General features: G+C 54.8%; 1 protein-coding gene across 1 annotated transcript in view; it reads left to right on the top strand.

Moving 5' to 3' along the window:
* The window catches only part of LOC133347961 (uncharacterized), a 97,530-nt gene that overhangs the window by 60,276 nt on the left and 10,500 nt on the right, over positions 1 to 26,754 (top strand). Inside the window, exons 6-8 of the mRNA XM_061560726.1 lie at positions 3,894 to 4,012; positions 15,965 to 16,052; positions 26,013 to 26,146. Of these exons, the coding sequence (XP_061416710.1) occupies positions 3,894 to 4,012; positions 15,965 to 16,052; positions 26,013 to 26,146 (341 nt within the window). The remainder of the gene's footprint in view (positions 1 to 3,893; positions 4,013 to 15,964; positions 16,053 to 26,012; positions 26,147 to 26,754) is intronic.

Genomic DNA, 26,754 nt, shown 5'->3' with positions numbered 1-26,754 from the left:
AAATTTATAGCAGGCAAGTATTCTTAAACGCATGTTGAGTCTGAATGTGGAGGGAAAAACCGAAGGACCCGGAGAAAAATCCACGTGACCACGGGGAGAGAGGCACACAAACTCCAAATATACAGCAGCAGGCGTCAGGGTCGGGATCGAACCCACGACCTCCTGTGTACTAGGCGAGGTTGTTAACATCTCCGAGCCACCGTGGCGCCCCAATGCCCACGATTTGTATATTTTGCCCTCTGACCTCCCTCCCATGGTCCATCCGACCTCTGCTGTCTGACCTCCGTATTCTGACCTTCTCGGCTGTGCTCTCCAATCTCAGCTTTTTTGTCCTTGACTTTCAAACTCCTGCCCTCTCGGCTTCCAGCCACCACGCTGTGCCCTTTGATCTCCACTCTTCTGCGCGTGCCGTGGTGCTGACGGAGTCACACCTTGACCTCGTAGAGAAATCCAAATCGCCAATGAGCGGGAGAGAGAGATAGAGCATCTGAAAATGCACAGGCTTACATTATTCGGCGTCATATTTTTGGCTGCTGTAAATTTCCACGTGATGATAAGTCACTTTGTTGAGCTTTCATTTGTGGTCGCTTCTGAAAAAAGAGCTGTATAGCTGAAGTGGGCCTTACCTGGTAAAATAAAAAAAATTGTTTAGTTGAACAGTGTCTCTAATTGTTTTTACAAACGCAATCCATATTTTATTATTTTATGCTATTTCACCGCCGCTACACGCGTGTAAATAAAGCCTCTCCGCGGATATATTTGGACACTCGTTGGAAAGTCAAAAAATGTGCGATGGCGAGCCAGATAAGCGGAGCTCATCACCCGTCTGTGCCCTCGCCCGCCTGCTCGCCCACTCCGCGGTTTCCAAACTGAGCAACACTGTACCCTCCGTGACCGCATCAAACTCGGATAACGATCCAAGCTAAAAAAGTGTACAAATAAAACCCCAAAAAACAACAACTGCCAGTGGAAAGTTAAGTTGCAATTGGCAGACGTGAATGTGCGTGCGTGCGTGCGCACAGCCGCGTTTGTCACTCCACTGCTGGATGAGCGCCTCCCCGTGGCGAGGGGGCGGTGGGGGCGGGGGTGGGGGTGGGGGGGTGTTCTTTGACCATACTTCACGCTGGTCAGTGCGGGTTGTTGGTGAAGGGTAATCAAAGACATGGGTGGGTGGGTGGGGGCGTAGAAGTGCAGGATAGCAAATTCACATTGCAGCACTTGCCCACTGCTTGCTCTGAGCGCCCGCCCACCCAGGCGCTATCCAGGTGCTATCCAGGCTCGACCCCTGCGTAGTTCGCTGGCTCGACCGCGACGCGGTGGCCAGCGACATAAAACGGCGCCGTCCGCCAAAAAAACTTGCGGGACTCTTCCCACACCTCCGCCCCACCCCTCCCGGGCCCCACGGAGCCCGGGATGCCGACGGCTCTGACGCTTTCGTGCCGTCGGGTTCCCGAGTTGCGGTTTATCTCGGGGGGGGGGGGGGGGAGGGGGGGGTTGGAGGGTTGCAGGGTGCGGCGCGTTCGCAAGGAGTTTGCGGCGGCATTGAGAAACGGCACGTGCTAATCGTCGCCAAGGATCGTGGAAAATTCGTGGCTTCATTCTGTCCTCGAAAACCCACCTCTACCCCCACCCCAAAAAAGAAAGGCAAGGTCGGGCTCAAGTCAACGGATGTCCGTTACTTAGCCGGAATTTAAATTAAAAAAATTTAACAAAAAGTTACGAGCGGAAAATGTGGAAAGCAAAATGCATTCGGTCGCAATGAATGACGCGTGTTCCCCGACGTCCTCGGATTCGGTGACGGGTGGTGGCGGCACGTTCGGTGACTCGCGCTTAGCGAACGACGACGCCGTGTCGTGGTCTCCGTGGCGTCCTCTCGTCCGGCCAGCGGACTCGAGCGCTTCCGTTGACTCCCGCGTGTCAAACGGAGCGCGCCAGACGGATTTGCGGTGTTTCTTGAACTCGGCGATCCGCGATTTTGGCCGTCCGCGAATCTCGCATTTGGAACTCTACATGACTACTGCGTCGAGAGAGAGGGGGGGGAAGTGATGAGATAAAGTGATGAGATGTGATGATGCGTATTTCATATTTGAACGTACATTTAATTTACTTCATGTTTATTACGACAATTTTTTCGTGTTATGATCATTGTAATGTATTTTCGTAGCTTATTTATTTAATGTAAATCATTACAAAGCTAGGTTTTAGTAGACCAACATCATCTTCCGCGTAATGTGCTGGTCACGAGCAATCTCCGCGGATAACGAGGAAACGCCGTAAAGTGCATCTGGCAACGCAACGCAGTGTCCCGGATCTCAAAAAGCACAGGACATTCCGTGTCTGGTCAATTGAGAGCCGGTAGCCTGAACCCCGTGTCGCAATCACGAGCAGTCGATTCCTCAACGGTTTGCCTCCCTTGCTCCCCCAACTGAAAGGAATCGACAGGGAGAAGTTGGAACTGCCAAGTCGTGGCGGCGACCTCGCTAGTTCGTCCAACAATTCACCACCGCACACCACACCACACCCCCCACCACACCCACACCACACCCCCCCCACCACACCACACACACCACATCCACACCACACCACACCCCCCACCACACCACACCCCCACCACACCCCCCACCACACCACACCCCCACCACACCATCCCCCACCACACCACCCCCCACCACACCACACACCCCCCACACCACACCAAACCCACTCCACACCCCCACCACACCCCCCCCCCCCACACCACACCACACCCCCCACCACACCACCCCCCACCACACCACACCCCCCCCCACACCACACCAAACCCACACTACACCCCCCCCACACCACACCCCCACCACACCACACCACACTCCCACCACACCCCCACCACACCACACCACACCCCCACCACACCCCCACCACACCACCCCCCACCACACCACACCCCCCACCACACCACACCCCCCACCACACCACACCCCCACTACGCCACCCCCCACCACACCACCCCCCACCACACCACCCCCCACCACACCACCCCCCACCACACCACACCCCCACCACACCCTCCACCACACCACACCCCCACCACACCACACCCCCACCACACCACACCCCCACCACACCACACACCACACCACTCCCCCACGCAGCGTATCCACAAATTGTCACAATTCGGGGGTTCCCGATTCGACTCGAGAATGCTTTCACCGCCCCTGGTGCGTGTTTACGGTTTGTCTGACCCCGTTCGCTCCATCAGCTGATGTGAAACGCGGGCTACGTAGTGCAGTGTGTATGTTGAACTTCTTTCGCGCCGTACGTAGCCAACCGTGCTACGCGGAGGTGCGGGTGGAAGGGCATTCAAGCCAAACACGAAAAAGTAGTTCTAAACATTAGCGTTTTCTATTTAGTAGAGCGGTGTCGTTTATAGTCGTAGTGTAGTGTATAGTGAAGTGTCGTGTAGTGTTTAATGTAGCATAGTGCGCAGTGTATAGCGCAGTGTGTGTAGTGTATAGTGTAGTGTATAGTACAGTATGTATGTTGAACTTCTTTCGCGCCGTACGTAGCTAAACACGAAAAGCAGTTCTTACGAAATTAGATTTCAATCTAGATTTAGATTGTGTCGTGAGCGTGAAGATTGATCTTGATCCGAATCGACGCGTCGCGACACACCGCATGGTGACCCGTCGCTGCTACTGCTGGTACTGCACATACTGCTGCTGATGTTGCCACTTCTGCTGACACTACTGCCGCTACTGCTGCTGATACTACTAATGCTGCTTCTCCTGCTGATACTTCTGCCGCCACTGCTGCCACTACCGCTGCTGCTGCTGCTGTGGTGTTCTCGCTCCTGCCGTCGCCGCTGCTGACCCTGCTACTGTGGTCCCACCCATCCACCCGGCGCCCTGCTGCAGGTGCTGCTGGGAGAGATCTTCGCCGGCTTCAGCCCGTCCCGCGTCGTCGTCAAGGAGCTGCGGTCGGGCGCCCCCCCCGATGAGCAGCGCAGGTTCCTCGAGGAGGCGCAGCCGTACAGGTAGCCCGCCACACCCCCACCCTGCCCCACCCCCACCACCCCACCACCACCCTGCCCCACCGCCTCACCATGACCCTGCCCCACCACCTCACCACGACCCTGCCCCACCACCTCACCACCACCCTGCCCCACCGCCCCACCACAACCCTGCCCCACCGCCCCACCACCACCCTGCCCCACCACCCCACCACCACCCTGCCCCACCCCCACCACGACCCTGCCCCACCACCTCACCACGACCCTGCCCCACCACGACCCTGCCCCACCACCCCACCACGACCCTGCCCCACCACGACCCAGCCCCACCCCCACCACGACCCTGCCCCACCGCCCCACCACGACCCTGCCCCACCACCGCACCACGACCCTGCCCCACCACGACCCTGCCCCACCACCCCACCACGACCCTGCCCCACCACCCCACCACGACCCTGCCCCACCACGACCCTGCCCCACCACCCCACCACGACCCTGCCCCACCCCCACCACGACCCTGCCCCACCGCCCCACCACGACCCTGCCCCACCACCCCACCACGACCCTGCTCCACCACGACCCTGCCCCACCACCCCACCACGACCCTGCCCCACCCCCACCACGACCCTGCCCCACCACCCCACCACGACCCTGCCCCACCACCCCACCACGACCCTGCCCCACCACGACCCTGCCCCACCACCCCACCACGACCCTGCCCCACCACGACCCTGCCCCACCACCCCACCACGACCCTGCCCCACCACGACCCTGCCCCACCACCCCACCACGACGCTGCCGTGCTCCGTCAAGATCCTAACCCACCGTCGTGCTCCGCCTCTTGGTCGATTCAGTTGACAAAGTTAAAATTGTTTGACCAAAACAAAAACCGTGTAATTAACCACACGTCTCTTTTTGTGCGGTCTGTTAACTCGGCGGCTGCCCCCTATGTGCCATGGATAGACCCTGACACGTGATGATGTGGATGATGATCCCAGCAGTGGATAGACCCTGACACGTGATGATGTGGATGATGATCCCAGTAGTGGATAGACCCTGACACGTGATGATGTGGATGATGAACCCAGCAGTGGATAGACCCTGGCACGTGATGATGTGGATGATGATCCCAGCAGTGGATAGACCCTGGCACGTGATGATGTGAATGATGATCCCAGCAGTGGATAGACCCTGGCACGTGATGATGTGGATGATGAGCCCAGCAGTGGATAGACCCTGGCACGTGATGATGTGGATGATGATCCCAGCAGTGGATAGACCCTGGCACGTGATGATGTGAATGATGATCCCAGCAGTGGATAGACCCTGACACGTGATGATGTGGATGATGAGCCCAGCAGTGGATAGACCCTGACACGTGATGATGTGGATGATGAGCCCAGCAGTGGATAGACCCTGGCACGTGATGATGTGGATGATGAGCCCAGCAGTGGATAGACCCTGACACGTGATGATGTGGATGATGAGCCCAGCAGTGGATAGACCCTGGCACGTGATGATGTGGATGATGATCCCAGCAGTGGATAGACCCTGGCACATGATCATGTGGATGATGAGCCCAGCAGTGGATAGACCCTGGCACTTGATGATGTGGATGATGATCTCAGCAGTGGATAGACCCTGACACATGATGATGTGGATGATGATCTCAGCAGTGGATAGACCCTGGCACATGATGATCACAGCAGTGTCAAGGTTCTCCGTGTGGCATGGCTGATAGGAGATCCCACGCTGCGTCTATCGCTGCAGTCTGCATGCGGACGCTGTGCTGCAGGAAATGTGAGGAAGGCGAACTTCTTTCGCACCATACGTAGCCCCCCCCCCTTTCCCCCTTCCCCCACCCACCGTGCTAATCGGAAATTCTTCCAGTCAGATTGCCACGGCAGAACTGTTGCCAAGTGACGACGCAAGTACTCGGCACCGGTCTCAAATGCGAGAGTCGGCGTCACAGCCTTCCCTTGCCCCGGCGCACCAAACGTCGGGTCTTCCTCGTAACCGACCGTAGCGTCCCCCACGTACTCCGTCCGGACCACGCTGTCAGGATCACCTCCGCCACACTGTGGCCGTGAACGCTGCTTATGTCCGAGCCCGTTAGATGAGTGTCCCAAGTACCTTTTATTTATCGCTCGTCCTGTTTGCGGTCAGCTCTGGTGCGGGTTTCCTGTGTAATGGGTTCCGGAGACACTTGTAGAGGTAACTTCTTTATTACAATACAACACTCCAACAGTCCTGATACTCTGTTACAGCCTAGCGACACAGCCTAGATACACAGCCTAGGTACACAGCCTAGGTACACAGCCTAGGTACACAGCCTAGATACACTACTCTGGCTACGCTCTGGGGTCCTCCGGCTACAACTACCCTAGGGGAGGCTACCTGACCCGATCCTAAGTACTGTTTATTTATCGCTTGTCCTGTTTGCGGTCAGCTCTGGTGTGGGTTTCCTGTATATAATTTGTTGTTTTTGCTCTTGTTACTTTGCTTGTTCCCACCCTGCGGTGTCCGGTAAGTGCTGCTACTACCGACGGCCTTTGACTGTGGCCTATGAGTCTCTGTGTAACGCTACGGATCTCTATGTAGCTATGTACTCACATACTCGTTGGTTCTTTCGGTAAAGTCACGTAGGTAGAAACATAAAATACATTTATTATTTTTTGTTTTTATTTTTCTACCCACGTGAATTTACCGAAGGAACCAAAAAGTATGGATTCCTTCAGTCGTGAAAGCTTCAAATCAAGCGATGTGCTTCTCGATGCAACTCGATGGCTGCATGTAACTCTACGGATCTCTGCGTAACTCTGTGCAACTGCAACGGTCGTGGGCTGCGGTCATCATTGTAACAGAGCCACTTATCGCAATGGGGCCTTGCTAGCTGAGTCTATGGCTCTGTATGTAACTCTATGAGTCTGTATGTCACTCTGAGTCTGTATGTAGCTCTATGAGTCTGTATGTCACTCTGAGTCTGTATGTAGCTCTATGAGTCTGTATGTCACTCTGAGTCTTTATGTCACTCTATGGCTCTCTATGTAGCTCTATGAGTCTTTATGTCACTCTGAGTCTTTATGTCACTCTATGGCTCTCTATGTAGCTCTATGAGTCTGTATGTCACTCTGAGTCTTTATGTCACTCTATGGCTCTCTATGTAGCTCTATGAGTCTGTATGTCACTCTGAGTCTCTATGTCACTCTATGTCACTCTATGGCTCTCTATGTAGCTCTATGAGTCTGTATGTCACTCTGAGTCTTTATGTCACTCTATGGCTCTGTATGTAGCTCTATGAGTCTGTATGTCACTCTGAGTCTTTATGTCACTCTATGGCTCTCTATGTAGCTCTATGAGTCTTTATGTCACTCTGAGTCTTTATGTCACTCTATGGCTCTGTATGTAAGGCCACATTGAACTGCTTGGCTCAATGTGGCTTTGGCAGCTGAAATAACAAAGCCTGAGTCTGAGCCTCTCCCTGCTCAAGCGAGCAGCACTCACCTCCACTGTCAGCCCTGAGCCACAGCAGTGTAAATTCCACATTCCCATGACAGGGCCGGGTCCCCTCCACACACTTATATATAATATAGATATTAAAGTAACAGCCGACCGTGGGATCTGCTGGCTCGGTGAACAAAGCGCGTAACGCGAATCAAATTCAAACGTCACACGTTTTTAGCGCGACGGTCTCAAAACCGGGGTCGCGTGATGCCGCGTGACAGAGAAAGAAGCCCCCCCCCCCCCCTTGTTCCGATGGGCAACGTCAGCTTCGGTGTCAGCGCTTTCCGTCGCTGGCCGCGTCCCAGGCAAAATAAATGTTGCGCTCGGGAAGAAAGGGGGCCCGCGGGGACCGAGAGCCGCGAATATAAATACCCCAGGAGTTGTATCTTTCCCTCGGCCTGGCCCCGTCGCGTCCCGCATGCGACGTCTCTCTCGCCGTTGAGGGCCTCCGCGGCTAAGCTCCCTCGCTTGCCGCGTGCTGATACAGCCCCGTCCCCCCCCCCTCACGCCCAGAGCCATGGGGGACTTGAAACGAGCGCTGTTCATTTTGGGGGAGCATGGGGAGGGGGGCATCAAAGGGAGATGCCGAGAGGGAGGGGGGGGGGAGCGGGGGTGGGGGGGCTGGCTCCCCGTGACAGTCGCTTTGCCTCGAGGGGCTGTCGCTCGCTCACTCAGATGCTTTTTCCCTCGCTCGCTCGTCGCTCACTTAACCACTCACTCGCTCGCTCGTCGCTCACTTAACCGTTCACTCGCTCACTCATCATTCACTTAACCGCTCACTCGCTCGCTCATCATTCACTTAACCGTTCACTCGCTCGCTCATCATTCACTTAACCGCTCACTCACTCGCTCATCATTCACTTAACCGTTCACTCGCTCGCTCATCATTCACTTAACCGTTCACTCGCTCGCTCATCATTCACTTAACCGTTCACTCGCTCGCTCATACTTCACTTAACCGCTCACTCGCTCGCTCATCATTCACTTAACCGCTCACTCGCTCACTCATCATTCACTTAACCGTTCACTCGCTCGCTCATCATTCACTTAACCGCTCATTCGCTCGCTCATCATTCACTTAACCGTTCACTCGCTCACTCGCTCACTCATCATTCACTTAACCGCTCACTCGCTCGCTCATCATTCACTTAACCGTTCACTCGCTCGCTCATCATTCACTTAACCGCTCGCTCATCATTCACTTAACCGCTCACTCGCTCACTCATCATTCACTTAACCGCTCACTCGCTCGCTCATCATTCACTTAACCGCTCACTCGCTCGCTCATCATTCACTTAAACCGCTCACTCGCTCGCTCATCATTCACTTAACCGCTTACTCGCTCGCTCATCATTCACTTAACCGCTCACTCGCTCGCTCATCATTCACTTAACCGCTCACTCGCTCGCTCATCATTCACTTAACCTCTCACTCGTTCGCGCGCTCGTCAATTACGTAACCACTCACTCGCTCATTATTCACCTAATCGTTCACTCAGCCGCTCGCTCACCCACATAATCAACTCCTCACTCACTCGCTCATTCACTCAAACGCTCACCCATTTGCTTCTTCGCTTTCCCGCCCACGCAACCACGCACTCAACCACTCATTTTCTTGGTCGTTCGTTCACTCACTCGCTCACTTAATGGCTGACTCACTTCCTCAATCACTCACCCGACTGCGCACTTTCTCGCTTTCAGACTCACGCGTCCGCTCGCTCATTGGCTGGCCCGCTGTTTCGATCGCTCACTCGCTCAGTCTCAGAGCAATTCAATCAGTGACTCGCACAATTTTACTCACTCGGTCAGTTATCCACCCACCCATCCACGAACTCGGCCATCCACTCAGACGCGGGGATAGAAGCCGCAGTTGTGTGGCTGTGCGTCAAGAGGAAGCTAGACAGAGGCTGTGATTGGAGAGAGAAGAGGATGCAGCGATGGGAGAAAGCAGCAAGGGTAGAAGAAACAAGCGGGAATGGAAGCAAGAGAAGCGGTAATGGCAGAGAGAGTTGGTGATATGCGATGGGAGAGAGAGACGTGGAAATGGTGGGGAGAGGCGGTGATGGGAGAGAGGCGGTGATGGGGGAGAGGCGGTGATGGGGGAGAGGGGGTGATGGGAGAGAGGTGGTGATGGGGGGGAGGGGGTGTTGGGGGAGAGGGGGTGATGGGGGAGAGGGGGTGATGGGGGGGGGGTGTGGTGATGGTGTGATGGGAGAGAAGTGGTGATGGGGTGGAAGGGGTGATGGGGGGGAGGCGTTGATGTGGGGAGAGGGGGGTGATGGGGGGAGGGGTTGATGGGGGGGAGGGGGTGATGGGAGAGAGGCGGTGATGGGTGAAGGGGTGATGGGGGGGAGGGTGGTGATGGGAGGAGGGGGTGATGGTGGAGAGGCGGTGATGGGGGAGAGGGGGTGATGGGAGAGAGGTGGTGATGGGGGGGAGGCGGGGTGATGGGGGGAGAGGGGGGTGATGGGGGAGGGGGTGATGGGGGGGAGGGGGGTGATGGGGAGAGAGGCGGTGATGGGGGGGAAGGGGTGATGGGGGGGAGGGGGGTGATGGGAGGAGGGGGTGATGGGGGAGAGGGGGTGATGGGGGGAGGGGGGTGATGGGGGGAGGGGGTGATGGGGGGGAGGGGGGGTGATGGGGGGGAGGGGGGTGATGGGAGAGAGGCGGGATGGGGGGGAGGGGTGATGGGGGGGAGGGGTGATGGGGGGGGGTGATGGGGGGAGGGGGTGATGGGGGGGAGGGGGTGATGGGGGGAGGGGGTGAGGGGGGAGGGGGTGATGGGGAGGGCGGTGATGGGGGGGAGGCGGTGAGGGGGGGAGGGGGGGGATGGGGGAGAGGGGGTGATGGGGGGAGGGGGGTGATGGGGGAGGGGGTGATGGGGGGAGGGGGGGGGTGATGGGGGGGAGGGGGTGAGGGGGGGAGGGGGTGATGGGGGGGAGGGGTGATGGGGGGGGAGGGGGGTGATGGGGGGGGGGGGGGTGATGGGGGGGGGGTGATGGGGGAGGGGGTGGGGGGTGATGGGAGGAGGGGTGGGGGGGGAGGGGGGTGATGGGGAGAGGGGGTGATGGGGGGAGGGGTGATGGGGGGAGGGGGTGATGGGGGGAGGGGGTGAGGGGGGAGGGGGTGATGGGGGGAGGGGTGATGGGGGGGAGGGGGTGATGGGGGGAGGGGGTGATGGGGGGGAGGGGGGGTGAGGGGGGGGGACGGGCGGAGGGGTGATGGGGGGGAGGCGGTGTGATGGGGGGAGGGGGGTGATGGGGGGGGGAGGCGGGTGATGGGGGAGGGGGGTGATGGGGGGGAGGGGGTGATGGGGGGAGGGGTGATGGGGGGGAGGGGGTGATGGGGGGGAGGGGGTGATGGGGGGGAGGGGGTGATGGGGAGGGGGTGAGGGGGGAGGGTGGTGATGGGGGGGAGGGGGTGATGGGGGGAGGGGGTGATGGGGGGAGCGGGGTGATGGGGGGAGGGGGTGATGGGGGGAGGGGGTGATGGGGGGGATGGGGTGATGGGGGGAGGGAGGAGGGGGGGTGATGGGGGGGAGGGGGTGGACTGGGGGGAGGGGGTGATGGGGGGAGGCGGGGGTGATGGGGGGGAGGCGGTGCTGGGGGAGGACGGGATGGGTGGGGTGATGGGGGAGGGTGGTGATGGGGGGGAGGGGTGATAGGGGGGAGGCGGGTGATGGGAGGGAGGCGATGATGGGGGGGATGGCGGTGATGGGGGGGAGGGGGTGATGGGGGGAGGCGGTGATGGGGGGGAGGGGGTGATGGGGGGAGGGGGTGATGGGGGGGAGGCGGTGATGGGGGGAGGGGGTGATGGGGGGAGGGGGTGATGAGGGAGTGGCGGTGATGGGGGAGAAGCGGTGATGGGGGAGAGGCGGGTGATGGGGGGGAGGCGGGTGATGGGGGGAGGCGGTGATGGGGGAGGCGGTGATGGGGGGAGGCGGTGATGGGGGGAGGCGGTGATGGGGGGGAGGCGGTGATGGGGGGGAGGCGGTGATGGGGGGGAGGCGGTGATGGGGGGGAGGGGGTGAGGAGTGGGAGGGGGTGATGGGGGGAGGCGGTGATGGGGGGGAGGCGGTGATGGGGGGAGGCGGAGTGATGGGAGAGAGATTACCGCGAGTGCCCCGCTGAGTCTGCGGGGCCACCGAGTGAGCGCGATAACAACATTTCTTAATTCTTCTCTAAAAGTTTTGGAACTCTTTGTCCCCGGCATTTGCGCCGCTTGGCTCAGCCTCGTCCGGCCAAGTGGTGCCGTGGTCGGGGCGCCTCCACCCACGATCGCAAGGTCATGGCGTTTAGCTCACGGTCAGGGTGTCCATCCTGACCTCATCCCTCGGGGGGTGGATAGCGTTCCTGCTACTTGGTGGAACATCATCTGTGACTGTTTAGTGGATACAGTGGCGGCCCCTGTCATAGGAACGTGGTATTGCCACTGCCCAACCCGGGGGCTTTTTACCAGCTCGTTTCTGGAGACACGGACCCAGCCCTGCTGAGAACCTGGGTTCGTATCCCAGGCTCCCACCCACTCGTGATGTTAGCAACTCGCTCAGTTGCTCACCCAGTGCGCACAAATTCAACGGGGTAAGAGCTCATCGCAATAACAAGCTGCCCAATCAATCCCGTTTGTTAAATGAGCCTCGTTTGGGAATTTAACCGTGCAAAGAGATTCGTGCGTTAGGCACCCGTCCACCAATTACCCTCGTACGTAGCGCAATGTATCTCTATATGTGTGTATATATATGTGTATATATACATCTTATTTAATTGCTTTTTTTGTAAATATTTCATCGGCGAAGTCACCCAAAATTGCTAAGAATTGCCAACCGTTTACCCGTGGCTGCACACCACGGGAAAGGGGAGCAGAGTCAAGGATTGTGATGCATGGGGGAAATGAAGTGAACGGGGAAAAGGGAATAGAAAAAGAGAAAGAATGGGAAATCAGGGGAAATGGGAGGCAAAGGGATGGAGAGATGTGAGCAGAGAGTCTGGAGAGATGAGGATCGGGAGGAAGAGGCTCCTATCAGGGCCTCCACGCTGCTGCTGCTGCTGCTGCTACTGCTGCTGCTACTGCTGCTGCTACTACTGCTGCTGCTACTGCTGCTACTGCTGCTGCTGCTACTGCTGCTACAGCTGCTACTGCTGCTGCTACTGCTGCTGCTACTGCTGCTACTGCACAGAGTCTGTTTTCTGAGTGGGCGGCGACGGGGGGAGGGGTGCATTGTGGGCGTAGCCACACAGAGGTCACGTGATTTACAGGAAGCTTTGGCTTTATTTAGTTACTGTACATGCATTTAAAGTATTTGGCTGCGATACATTTCCACGCGATTAGCCACTTAATTGAGCTGTCATTTGTGGCCAGGTCGCTTCTGTAAAAGAGCTATGTAGCCTAGTGGGCCTTACCTGGTAACATGGAAGAAATGTGATAATTGTTTTTTTACCCTTTTATCTGGCAACAAAACTGACACCTATTTTACAAGGAGTCATGTTTGCATAGACCACAATACCTGCAGTCAGAATGCAAACAAAAACATTCACATACCTGCATTGTTGTGTTGTTGTAGTACAGAGTTAGACTGATGGCCTTAATCTAAGTTGTCTTGTGGTTGTTGTTTGACTTGCATCCCACTGGGATTTTTGCACACAGCGTTGGTGTACGGTGTTTTTTCAGCAATATTTTTGCTGTCTTTTCTTGGATTTTCTGTTTGCACTTAGTCACATATTCACTTTAAGATGTTTTTTTTGTTCATGTTTTTGTTTTTTGTTTGTTGCGGTTGCACCCGATTCAAGAGCTGAATGGCTCACAGGGCTACACCTAATAAATGAACTTGAACTTGAACTTCCCATATCCTCTCCCTTTGATGCTGTTAATCCTGCATAATGCACATGCATATGTAGTACTAATCACATTCCTGGATTTCCCATAAATATGCTAAATTCCTCTTGATATGCAAATTCCTTTGTCAAGGCGCCCAGCTTATATATATGCTCCAAGCTCGTGTGCTGTTTCATTCAGACTCTGTCGCCTCGACAGACCTGGTTTTCACCTGAGGATGGCTGCTTGCGTTGTGGCCGAAACGTCGTGAGAATTATTTTATTGTGTTTTATTTTTATTATTTTATTACTTCCCTTCTACGTGACTTTACCGAAAGAACCAAGAATATAACTCTGATAATGTATGCACTGTCCTTGAAGTTGATTGGTCCACACCCGAGACAGCTTTCCTTAGAGCCTAGTCTCACACAATTTTTGGCGAAAAGCGTGAGGAGTGACTCTCACAGTTGAGTTCTGGGTTATTCCACAGAGGAGTGATGATCCGGGCCGCGGTTGTGTTGCCGAGACCCTCCACCGCCTGACGCGGTATATGAGCGTAATTTGACGACGCACCAATTGCTGCCGTTTAGAGCTCGACTTGGCGATTCTCACGACCAAAATGTAGCGATTAACCCACACCTCAATCACGCATCGTAAGGTAGGCTATAAAACTGCAAACTAAGCTTTTGTTTTATTTTACCAGGTAAGGCCCACTGAGCTACGTAGTTCTTCTTCAGAAGGGACCTGGCCACACATGAAGTGGCTCATCGTGGGGACATTTATAGCAGCCAAATACTCAAAATTCACGTCGATGATGATTCTACACTTGGAGGGAAAACCCGGAGGACGTGGAGAAAAATCCAACGCGACCACAGGGAAAGAGAGAGACCTGCAAACTTCAAATACACAACAGGGGTCGGGATCGAACCCATGGCATTGTGTACACGAGGCGAGGTAGCTAACATCTCGCCACGCGAAAGTCAACGTGAAAGGTGTCTGATGGATAGACACACACGGACGGACAGACTCACGGACAGACGGACCGACGTATATCTATTTCACGGGAAAAGCACGTAGCATCGTGGTTCAGCCTCCCCGATTAAAAGGGCTCTGTTTTCAAAGGGAGACCTGGGGGAGGAGGTGGGGGATGGGGGCAGGGCGGGGGGGGGGGGTCGGAAACAAACACATGGGCTGGGCACAGCCACCAAACGCTGTACAGAGCCCCCCATTGTTCGAGTGTAATACATTTGCCTTTGATCTTAATTCAGAAAAATGGAGCAGTCGTGGAAGGAGGGCGTGCGGGTGGGCGGCTCTGCTGCGCGCGGCGTCCAATCCGGCACGGGGCGGAGGCGGCGAGGGTTGACGGATCACCGCCGCTAATGGTTGCGCAACTCCCGTAATGCCTATCCCCGTTCCGATGACGCACGCGTACGCCATCAGTTGTTCTTCTCTCTCCGATGCCGTTCGGGATGACGTGCGTGTGCGGAGCCGGAAGGAAAAAAACTAAAATAGAATAACTTGGATAATTGTTTTTTGTACCTTTTTATCTGGCAACAAAACTGACACCTTTTTTTTACGAGGAGTCATGTTTGCATAGACCACAATACCTGCAGTCGTAATGCAAACAAAAAACATAACTCTGATAATGTATGCACTGTTATGTTTTTTGTTTGCATTACGACTGCAGGTATTGTGGTCTATGCAAACATGACTCCTCGTAAAAAAGGTGTCAGTTTTGTTGCCAGATAAAAGGGTAAAAAAACAATTATATTTTTTACTGGCAAATGAGGTACCAATGGTAGAATAACTTCATCGCGACCGATGCTCCCACAAGGCCACGCGAGGGTTGGGGGGGTGGCGGCAGCTAACGTAGAGTGCGGTTCTCTGCGGCGGCGAGTACAGTTGTCTTTAAAAGCAACGCCGTTACGACGCCTCTCAAAATCAAATTAACGCCGAATCGCTCGCGCGCTCCCAGATTCAGCGGTGCGAACGGGACCCCACCACCCACCCACCCTGCAACTTGCAGTCGTCTGGGAATAATGGAAAAGGGTTCCATTTCGCCAGAAGAATTATAAGAATAAGAAGGCGGTCACAGTAAAGAGCGTGGACTGACATCACCCCTGTCACTTCCCTATGATGGGATAGAGTGTTGCCCCCTCGCACGCAAGTGGGGGTTTTCTGCGGGTGCTCCCACACGCATAAGCACTCGTTAATTGGATGTAAACATATTCACATCTACATATATATACACGTGCAGAGGACTGTTCACCGCCTCGCTGCTGCCTCGTAGCTTCGTGTGGTTCCCGAAGGATTGTGGAGATGCAGTTTGCATGAACAACGCTGCAGAGAACTAAACGAAGTTAGACCCTCTGACCACAGATATTTCACATCCATCCGGGGGGTCAATCTGCAGCGCTAATGGGACCCTAATCGGTGTAAACGTAACAGTAAATATCAATAATTGAGTGCCTCTCTCTGTCTGTGCTTGTATCTCTCTCTCCGTCTGTGCGGCTCTTAACTCCCTCTGCTTCGCTGTCTCTATCTGTGCCTGTGTGTGTGTGTGACTGTGTGTGTGTGTGTGACTCTGTGTGTGTGTGTGACTCTGTGTGTGTGTGTGACTCTGTGTGTGTGTGTCTCTCTGTGTGTGTCTGTTTCCCTCCCAGGCTTCTACAGCACCCGAACATCATGCAGTGCTTGGGACAGTGCACGGAGTCCTCGCCGTACTTGCTGGTCATGGAGCTCTGCTCGCTGGTGAGACAACACACGCAGCACAAAGACAAAGATCCCGTGTCACAGACTGTTGGGGCAAGTGCTGTTAGCGAGCACCTACGAAGGCCGGCATGGCACACGAGGGAGCGGGTGGCCAGCACCACGCCCGGCCGCCTTTGTCTCCCCAGTGGCGATGTTTACTACACATCGCGCCAAGGTACTCATTTGGAGCCGAGTCGACCTTGGGGAGGCCCAGGACCGGTTCAGATAATCGTCACCGGTGTTGGCCGTGAGCGGGAATCGAACTCGGGTTGCTGGGTTCATCGCGCAGCGCGCTAACCGCTACACTACCGCTCCCCAGACAAGACACGCACACACGTCCACGTGCACACGCATGCGAACCCATGCACGTGCGTTTTGTATGCACTGTATAGTACTGTGAGAGTGTCTTTACATTCCTGAGTGCATTTTGCAAAACTCCTTGTAGAGTGTATGCAGTAGCCACGTTTTTGGGGATACTTTCACACTATACTTGTGGGTGGAGCTACTTCCGAGGCTTTTTCGGTGCACTGTGTGAATGTGTTCATGGGAGTGGCTACCCCCAGTTGGTTGGGTACACTGTGTGAATGTGCAGGTGGGAGTGGCTATCCCCAATTCTTGCGGTACACTGTGTGAATATGTTGGCGAGAGTGATTACGATCCCGTTTTTGTGGTACACTGTGTGAACGTGCACGTGAAAGTGACGACTACGCCCAGGTTTTTGGGGTACACTGTGTGAACGTGCGCATGGGAGTGACCACTACCCCCAGGGTTTTTGGGGTACACTGTGTGAACGTGCACGTGGAAGTGGCCACTACCCCCAGGTTTTTGGGGTACACTGTGTGAACATGCACATGGCAGTGGCCACTACCCCCAGGTTTTTTGGGTACACTGTGTGAACGTGCACGTGAAAGTGACCACTACCCCCAGGTTTTTTGGGTACACTGTGTGAACGTGCCATCGGACTATGAATGGTGTGGCCAAACCCTCACTGGACATCTGTCGCACCGTGGGGCTTCTCTAACGTTGTTACTGACATCGTTTAGCTCCAGAGTTACAAATACCTGTCCTCAAATCTCTCATAGTGGCCATGTGTGGGCAGTGAGTTCGTGGGTGTGCGTGTGTCTCTGTTTATGTATGTGGGGGGTGGTAGTGTAGTGGTTGGTGTACCGCGCTATGAACCGAGTTCGATTCCCGCTCACGGCCAACATCAGTGGCGATTATTTGAACCAGTCCTGGGCCTCCCCTTGGTCGACTCATCCTCAATTGAGTACCTGGTGCGGTCTATGTGAAAGAAAACATCAGCACTGGGGAGACAAAGGCGGCCGGGCGTGGTGTTGGCCACCCACTCCCCCGTGTGCCGTGCCGGCCTTCATAGGTGCTCGCTAACAGCACGTGCCCCAAAAGCGTTTTAAGGCTATACAGGGAGTCTTTGTTTTATTTTTGTCTATGATTGTGCGCGTACAATATATGCGTGGGTGTGTAAGTATGCGTGTCTATGTTAGTGTGTGTGTGGGTGTCTTTGTTTGTGTGCATATGCATGCCTATGTTTGTGTGCATATGCATGCCTATGTTTGTGTGTATGTCGGCGACTGTGTGTGTATGCGTGTGGGTCTCTACGTGTCCGCGCGTATATAGCTTGTCTATGTTTGTGTGTGTGTGTATGGATTTACTGCTATCGTCAGACGCACGCACGCACCCACACACGTTTCTGATCCATGACCCCCGGGGAGGGCAGCCCCACCTCCATGTAGGGATGGTGTGGCCGGACCAGGGAGGGACCCTCAAGTGTCGACCCGAGTACACACAACGGCGTGTGTACGTTTGTGTGTCTGTATGCGCGTGTGTATGTTTCTGTGCGTGTGTGTGCGTATCCTGTGTGTCTGTGTATGGCGTCAAAGTGCACGTGGCCTGGCACAGGTGCCATGGTGACGTCATCGCCACTTAGTGGCGAATGGCGATTGCTGTTGTTGTATGAGTATCTATGTGCGCGTGTATGCGTATCTATGTGTGTATGAGTATCTGTGTGTATATGAGTATCTGTGTGTGTATGAGTATCTGTGTGTGCGTGTATGAGTATTTGTGTGTATGTGTATCTATGTGTGTATGAGTATCTATGTGCGCGTGTATGCCTATCTATGTGTGTATGAGTATCTGTGTGTGTATGAGTATCTGTGTGTGTGTGTATGAGTATCTGTGTGTGTGTGTATGAGTATCTGTGTGTGCGTGTATGCGTATCTATGTGTGTATGAGTATCTGTGTGTATATGAGTATCTGTGTATGTATGAGTATCTGTGTGTGTGTGTATGAGTATTTATGTGTGTATGTGTATCTATGTGTGTATGAGTATCTATGTGCGCGTGTATGCGTATCTATGTGTGTATGAGTATCTGTGTGTGTATGTGTATCTGTGTGTGTGTGTATGAGTATCTGTGTGTGTATGAGTATGTGTGTATGAGTATCTGTGTGTGCGTGTATGCGTATCTATGTGTGTATTCGTATCTGTGTGTGGTTAGCATGCTGAACTACGAACCCGGCCACCCGAGTTCGATTCCCGCTCACGGCAAACACCAGTGACTATTATCTGAACCGGTCCTGAGCCTTCCCCAGGTCGACTCAGCGTCAAATGAGTACCTGGTGCGGTGTGTAAACTTCGCCACAAGCAAGACAAAGGCAGCCGCCGGTCGTGGTGCTGGCCACCCACGCCCTCGTGTGCCGTGCCGGGTTTCATAGGTGCTCGCTAACAGCACTTGCCCTCACAGTCTGTTAGAGGCTATATGGGGGATCTTTGTCTATGTGTGAGTATCTATGTGTATATGTATGTTTGAGTATCTGTGTGTGTGTGTATATATGAGTATCCACGTGTCTGTGTGTATGAGTATCTGTGTGTGTGTTTGAGTATCTGTGTATGTGTATGAGTATCTGTGTGTATGTGTGTATGAGTATCCACGTGTCTGTGTGTATGAGTATCTGTGTGTGTGTGTGTATGAGTATCTGTGTGTGTGTGGATGAGTACGCACGTGTGTGTGGATGAGTACGCACGTGTGTGTGTATGAGTATCTGTGTGTGTGTATGAGTATCCACGTGTCTGTGTGTATGAGTATCTGTGTGTGTGTGTATGAGTATCTGTGTGTGTGTGTGTGTATGTATGAGTATCTGTGTGTGTGTATGAGTATCTGTGTGTGTGTATGAGTATCCACGTGTCTGTGTGTATGAGTATCCACGTGTCTGTGTGTATGAGTATCTGTGTGTGTGTGTATTAGTATCTGTGTGTGTGTGTATGAGTATCCACGTGTCTGTGTGGATGAGTACACACGTGTGTGTGTATGAGTATCTGTGTGTGTGTGTATGAGTATCCACGTGTCTGTGTGGATGAGTACACACGTGTGTGTGTATGAGTATCTGTGTCTGTGTGTATGAGTATCCACGTGTCTGTGTGGATGAGTATGCACGTGTGTATGTCGTGTGTTGGGCTATGCTATTCTGGGTGGCCCCTCCGGTGAGAAAGAGCCAGTGAACTTCCAGGCCGGTTTTTCATCGACCTAATTAGGTGTCTGACGTTATCCCTCGAGGCAGCTGGGGGGGGGGGGGGCAAAAAATGCCCCCCCCCCTCCCCTCCTTCGCAACACGTTTCACCACATCAGACACCGCGTTCAAAAATATCATCCTCACAAGCCTCCTACGCATCCAGCGTCGTCATCTCTCCTCCTCCCACTCCTCTTGCTGCTCCTCTTGAGCTGACCGTGAACTCAGGCGGTCGGGGCGACACGCACAACGCCGCCGCGCTGTTGTGCGTGCGACGCGGCCAAGCAGATGGGACAGTGCGATGGACTTTGAATCCATCTGTGCGGCTCTTCGAACAGTCAGTTGGCTCCTTCGCGCATGCGGTTGGGGGGTGGGGGGGGGGCAGTCTCTCCAGGCTCTCCGGTTTCCTTTCCACGCGAAGGCAAACGACTCGTGAGATGGGATTGGCCGAGCGTCACCGACGCGGCAACCCTCCTGAAGACGGAGTCTCGGGACTCGACGAAGCTCCCTTGAGTTAGCGGCAACGCAGTACAACAGGTGCTCGCTAACGGCACTTGCACCCCCCCCCCCGCACCCACGCGCTCTATGAGACTGCATTCCATCCGGGGCATTATCGCCTTTGACTTGACTTTTTTTTTTTGTCCAATCTGTGGACGATGTGCCGTAATCACCCCGGCAATTCCAGAGCGGTCGTTGTTTGGACAGGCTTGCCCCTGCCATGGGAATGTGGAATGCCCCACTGCTGGCTCAAGGCTACCAATGCATGCGTGCACCGTTCAAGGCTCGTTTAAGCAGGGAGACTCGTTGACTTGCGGTTCAAAATAAACACAAAAGGCGCAGCCGCACCTCCCAATCTGCTTCCTTCTGCTGGTCAGCGAAACCAAACTAACAAGCAGAGCCATTTTATTATGTTAATGAGATTTATATAGCGCCTAGACTCAGGCGCTTTTTACTACGGCGCTTTGCAGCGATGATACAATTTACACGTCGCATGATAATAATTTAAAATGAAGAATTGGGTTATTGTAAGTTCTATGCAGAACCTCCAAGTTGCTTCGCGTGTCCTCTTCCACCCCACACGTCAGGCCCATCACAGCCTCCTCTTCCTGATTACATCCACAACGCCTTCCTGCCACGTTTTGCTGGTTACCCTTTCCCGTACGTACACTTAAAGCCCTTCTGTTTATCCGCTGCTGGATGAGAACCCATCCCCCCACAGGCCGTGTGGGGGGGACTCATTTGACCATACCTCACCACGCCGGTTAAAACGGGTTCATGAATGCGTCCCACTTATCTCCGAGTACCACAGAGTCACGTGACGTAACTTCGGTTACAGCACGGCGTGGGATTTAGCCACCGGTGCCCTCCGCTGACCCGCAGCGCAGCGCCGGGGCCGCCTACGACACCCGGGCGTGCGCATGGGTGGGTCGCCCACCCGAGCGCTCTCTAGGGTCGACCCTTGCTCGTCGACCCCGGAGACCTGACGGGTGACGTGTCGCGGCGGGTCGGTCAGCGGCCCGGCCGTGCGCCGGGCCGCGCTGCGTTTCAAGGCCACTTTGGGTGACCAGGCCCCCATCGTGAGACCCCGAGGTCCACCCCCCCCCCTTCCCCATTATCGAGGCCTCTCGTGTGGTGGCCGGCACTGCTCAAAGGGCTGAGCGCCGAGCTGGCCGCACCTCCGATTAGCACGGTTGGCTACGTACGGCGCGAAAGAAGTTCGACGTGCGTGCGCGCACGCTGGCGCCAGCGAGTTCGTGGGCACGGCTCGGAGTGTCGGCCGGGCTGTGTTTAAGCCGGGCTGTGTTTAAGCCGGGCTGTGCTTAAGCCGGGCTGTGTTTAAGCCGGGCTGTGTTTAAGCCGGGCTGTGTTTAAGCCGGGCTGTGCTTAAGCCGGGCTGTGTTTAAGCCGGGCTGTGTTTAAGCCGGGCTGTGTTTAAGCCGGGCTGTGCTTAAGCCGGGCTGTGCTTAAGCCGGGCTGTGTTTAAGCCGGGCTGTGTTTAAGCCGGGCTCCTGCAGTGCAGAGGGTCGGCGGGCACAGCCCGGACCCGACGCGAGGAGAGCCATCGCAGCTCCCGTTGAGATGCTTCAGTCAAGAGTGAGAACAATATCGGCTTGACCGTCGCTTGGCGAGCATTTCTCTTCAGCGGCAGAGCTCGGTTTGGAAAAGTGCTGCCCCCTCAGTCTGTGGACCTCGGAGGTCATTCGAAGTGACCTCGGAAGCAGTTCTCCGATATCCGATTCCGCGGGGAGATTTCCCGAAGGCATTCCTCTTCGGCTCGAGACGCCGCGACGCCGATTAGCACGATCGGGATGAAAGTTAGCGGTAAAATTAGCGATTAAAATGCGAAATATATTAAGATTTTTTGGAAACCAAGGGTCCCTTTGTGAGACCGTGCGTGGCGCTTTGCGTCTGGCCCCACCCCCGCCGCACTCGCGGTTCGGTGACCCTGCGGTAGCGCGCCCCGGTAAACAGGATGTTGCATCAGCTCTGTATACACGGCCGCCGCCGCAGAGGCATTCCGCGTTGTTATTCAATAATCCTACGTCTAAAATCGCAGTGTTAAGAAAATAAGTATATACATATCGCTCTCTCTCTCTCTCGCTCGCGACTGAAATTCGTCTAAAATTAAACCCGCTCGCTGCTCGCTGGCCAAGGCAAACGTATCGCAGGCCCAGAGAGCCGCCATTTATCCCTCCAGTCGGCTTATCGCAGTGGAGTGTTTTTGCTCGCTTGACAGCACTTTCATGCTTTATAGTCAGAATTATTAATATTATAAGACGATCCTTTGAGTAAGGCGCACCCCAAACTTGTGCCGGGTGTAAAGTTACGCAAAAGACAAAGATCACCTTATAGCCTCAACAGACTGTTTGGGGCAAGTGCTGTTTGCGAGCACCTATTAAAGGCTGACATTGAGGCACACGAGGGGGTGCGTGTGGCGAGCAACTTGCCCCCCCCCCAGGTCGCCTATGTGGCGATGTTTACACACCGCACCAGGTACTCATTTGAGGCTGAGTCGACCTAGGGGAGGCCCAGAACCGGTTCAGTTAATCGTCACTGGTGTCGACCCGCGGGATCGAACCTGGTTGCCGGGAATCGAACCCGGGTGGCCGGGTTCATAGAGCAGCGTGCTTATTGCTAACCCTTACCACTCCCCACTCTGCGGGGTCGTCGACAAGTGATTCTCAAGACAACAACCGCCATTCGCCACTAAGTGGCGGTGACATCACCACGACGCTTGTGCCAGGCCATGTGCACCTTGAGGCCACGTGAAGTGTCGAACGCCCGCTGGCAGGAGGTCACGGGGCAGACCCAGCAGGTGCCACGGGTCGACTGACTGAGATGACCGAGATGACTGGCTGATGCACCACCTGTGCCCCCTACTGTGCCAACTTGCCGTGCTTTAGCCACCCGGCGCTCTGCTCGTTGACAAAGACACACGCACACACACATACACACACAAAGACACTCGCACGTGCGGGTACACACGCACACACACAAAGTGGCATTCTTACCGCTATCGTTTGTAAGATTCGTCTCTGCCGTTTGCTTTAAAATAGTGGGGGAAACAAAGTAACGCTTTATGTTCGCGGAGAAAACAGCAAGACGCTATCCCCGGTTTTGCCAAATTCCATGCAGAAGATGGCATTAGTTAGGATCGGGTCACCGTGGCGAGGAGCATTCGCCTCACGATCGGAGAAAGGTTGTAAATTTGATTCCTGGTCAACTTAGACCATCATGTACATCATGGGACCTCCTTTGGCAGTGTCACAATATAAGAATAGGTTTTCCCCTTTTTTTCTGGCAACAAAACAGTTGTGTTAAGATGTTAAAACAGCAAACTGAAACCTTTTGCAAGGAATCATGTTACTGCATTAACCACAGATAGTTGTGGTGAAAATACAAACAAAAACATGCTCTGACATTATGTGCATTGTCTTTGAAACTGATTGGTCCACACCAGAGACAGCTTTCTTTAGAGCCGAGTCTCAACCGGTGTTAGACCAGAGGACGCCAAAAGTCGAACAGCGCAAAGACAATGATTTCGTGCAGACACGATTCCTTGCAAAAGGTTTCAGTTTGGTGTTTTAACATCTTAACACAGCTATTTTGTTGCCAGAAAAAAGGAGAAACCATCATGGTCATGATGATCATCATCATCATCATCAATCATCCTGACTCTGTGGGCCGGTCAACAGTGATCGTTAGTCGGGAACGTGGAATTTCCACCGCCGCCAAACTGAGATGAGCGCCCGGCCCGTGGTCGTTTGAACGCTTAGACTCTCTGAGACGCTTGAATTAGGATAATAAATTATAATATACGATGGCGACGGGGATAATCCTTGCGTCCAATAGCCGTGCGATGCACGTGCTGTTCAGCCGTCATCGCCATTAATGACCATAATTGTACTTTTAAATGCAGGATGCTAAGACACACAAAAACATCAACGCCCGCAGCTGTTGTTTTTGTACAGAAAGGTTTTTTTGTCTTCATCGGATGCAAAGTGCAGTACGCACTTGCGTGTGTGTCTATTTTTACTACGATATAAGTTTTTTTATTTTTACATATACATTAAAAACAAAAAAATCCGAGCGCGTTTGACGACGCCACCTCGGCCCGCTTGACTGACGAATCCCACGAAACGGCCATAAAGGAATGTTTCGGGAGCCATTGTCGTGGCCGCCCCGATGCCATCGTTGCGTTATTCGGGAGGAGCGGCGGCGGCGGTGGCAGCGGCGGCGGTGGCAGCGGTGGCGGTGGCAGCGGCGGCGGTGGCAGCAGCGGCGGTGGCAGCGGTGGCGGTGGCAGCAGCGAATGCCGCACGCTGAGAGGCAGGAATGTTAAGGGGGGTCCCCATCGTTTGTGTTGGGGTAGTCGGTCCACGTCGCCTGCGCAAGAAGCCTCCGAGACGGGGAGAGCTTCGCAGCTCATCGGATTCCTCCAGCCTGAGATGAAGATTCTGATCATCGGGATTATGAGCAAAGGCCTTGCCCAGCTACAAGCAGCCAGAGAAATCCAAAAGGGTTGGTAGTTGTGCAGTAACTACCCCAGGTTTTTACGTTGGGGGGGGGGCGGGGTCGGTGGGGACGCGTAGCATAGAGATCCATAGAGTTACACAGAGACTCATAGAGTAGCATAGAGATCCGTAGAGTTACACAGAGACTCATAGAGTAACATAGAGATCTATAGAGTTACACAGAGATCCATAGAGTTACACAGAGACTCATAGAGTAGCATAGAGATCCATAGAGTTACACAGAGACTCATAGAGTAACATAGAGATCCATAGAGTTACACAGAGACTCGCAGAACACAGCCCAAGGCCGCCAGAAGTGGTGGCAGTTACCGGACATCGCAGGGTGGGAATGTGCAAACTAACAAGAGCAAAAACAACAAATTATATACAGGAAACCCACACCAGAACTGACTGCAAACAAGATAAGCAATAAATAAACACGATTCAAAACACTAATCTAACGGAGTCGGACTTCACGAGCACGGCTGCAGTGTTCATAGCGACAGTGGTGGAGGTGATCCTCTAGCACGGCGAGAGAAGAGCGTGCATACCTTCTCCTGTATCCTCGCACGTGACACACAATCACTCGTTAGTTTTGAAAGGGACTTGGGCCAAACATCTCACTAGAAGTAGTGCTCCACTTAAAAAAAAAAGTGTCTTGTATGTTTGTTGAATTTATTTCGCACCGTAGCCGACCGCGCTAATCGAATGTGCGGGGGGAAGATCAACAGATGGGAGACTTGGGAGGGCAAGGGCGCCATGGCGGCTAGGAGATGTTAACTACCTCGCCTGGTGTGCAGGAGGTTGTGGGTTCGATCCCGACCCTGACGCCTGCTGTTTTATATTTGAAGTCTGCGTGCCTCTCTCTCATCATCATCATCACCACGGTGGCTAGGAGATGTTAACTCCCTCGCCTGGTGTGCAGGAGAGGCCGTGGGTTCGATCCCGACCCTGACGCCCGCTGCTGTATATTTGGAGTTTGCCTGCCTCTCTCCCCGTGGTCGCGTGGGGAGTTTTGGATAATAAAAACTAATTATTCAGCTGAAGAAAAATACTCCTTTGACATTTCCTTGCTGAAATTAACACGTCAACGTTGCGCCCGTGGCGTGATTAATCGGAGCGTGTTTTATTTTTAGCCGAGGGGGACAGTGTCGCTGTGTGGCACAAGGTGCACGCAGCAGCTGCTTGGCGACGGGCGTTCGTCTGCCCTGATGAGGCGATGTGCCCCACTGGTTATCGCAGTCAAATAGCTTGCGAGGAATTCTTATTTTCAAAATCGGCAAACTTGGCCTGTGACGCCGCCTCCGAATAACGCCGTGGGGTCTTCAGCAATGTCTGCCGTGAAGCAGATGCCACTTTTCCGTGGCCTCTGACCTCTGCGCCGTAACCTCTGCCCCCCCCCTCCCCCGTGCCCTCCTAACAGGGGGACGTGAAGGCGTACCTGCGCGGGCTGGCGGGGGTGACGGGCAGCGTGGTGGACGTGGAGCAGCTCCTGCGCATGGCCTTCGAGGTGTCGGCCGGGGTCACGCACATGCACCGCCACGGCTACACGCACAGGTGGGACGCTCGGTCCGTCGGTCGCTCGACAATTCCCCGCAGCTCGATCGCTCGGTCCGTCGGTCGCTCCCTCGCAGTCGAGAATCGCTCGACCGGTCAACCGGCCAGGGCCGCCCCCCGTCTCTCCGTCTCTCCGTCTCCCCGCTCTTCTCCGCGTCTTGCCCCCTGTGTCTCCACTCCGCGTGTCCGTGTCGCCACTTGCCGCGCGTGCCTCCTGCGTCTCCGCGCTGTCCCGTTGTGTCTGCGTGTTTCAGCTGGGAGCGTGCGACTCTGCTCGTACCCGTGTGTCCCTGTGTTCCGGCACTTCCCTGCATCGCCATCCTTTCCTGTGCCTCTGCTCAATCTGCTCACTCCGTGTGCTGTCCCCCGTCCTCCGTCCCCGCCCGTCTCGTGAGCGTTGTTGGGAGCGCGCGGTTCAGCCCCGTGGACCGCGTGGCTGTTGGAGAGCGTCCCGTTGAGTTCCGGCAACAACATCCTGGTGCTGCCGAGTGGCACCTGAGACTCCAGCATCAGTGATTTTGTTGCCGGAACCAGGCACAAGCAGCTTCCTCTCCAGCAACAACCACTGCCCGGCACCGGCACCACCAACACCACCAACACCACCACCA

Source organism: Lethenteron reissneri, chromosome 26, assembly GCF_015708825.2.
Source record: "Lethenteron reissneri isolate LAM-NWPU_2019-01 chromosome 26, ASM1570882v1, whole genome shotgun sequence".
In the NCBI taxonomy this organism is placed as follows: Eukaryota; Metazoa; Chordata; class Hyperoartia; order Petromyzontiformes; family Petromyzontidae; genus Lethenteron; species Lethenteron reissneri.
This window is presented reverse-complemented; position numbering and strand designations above follow the sequence as displayed.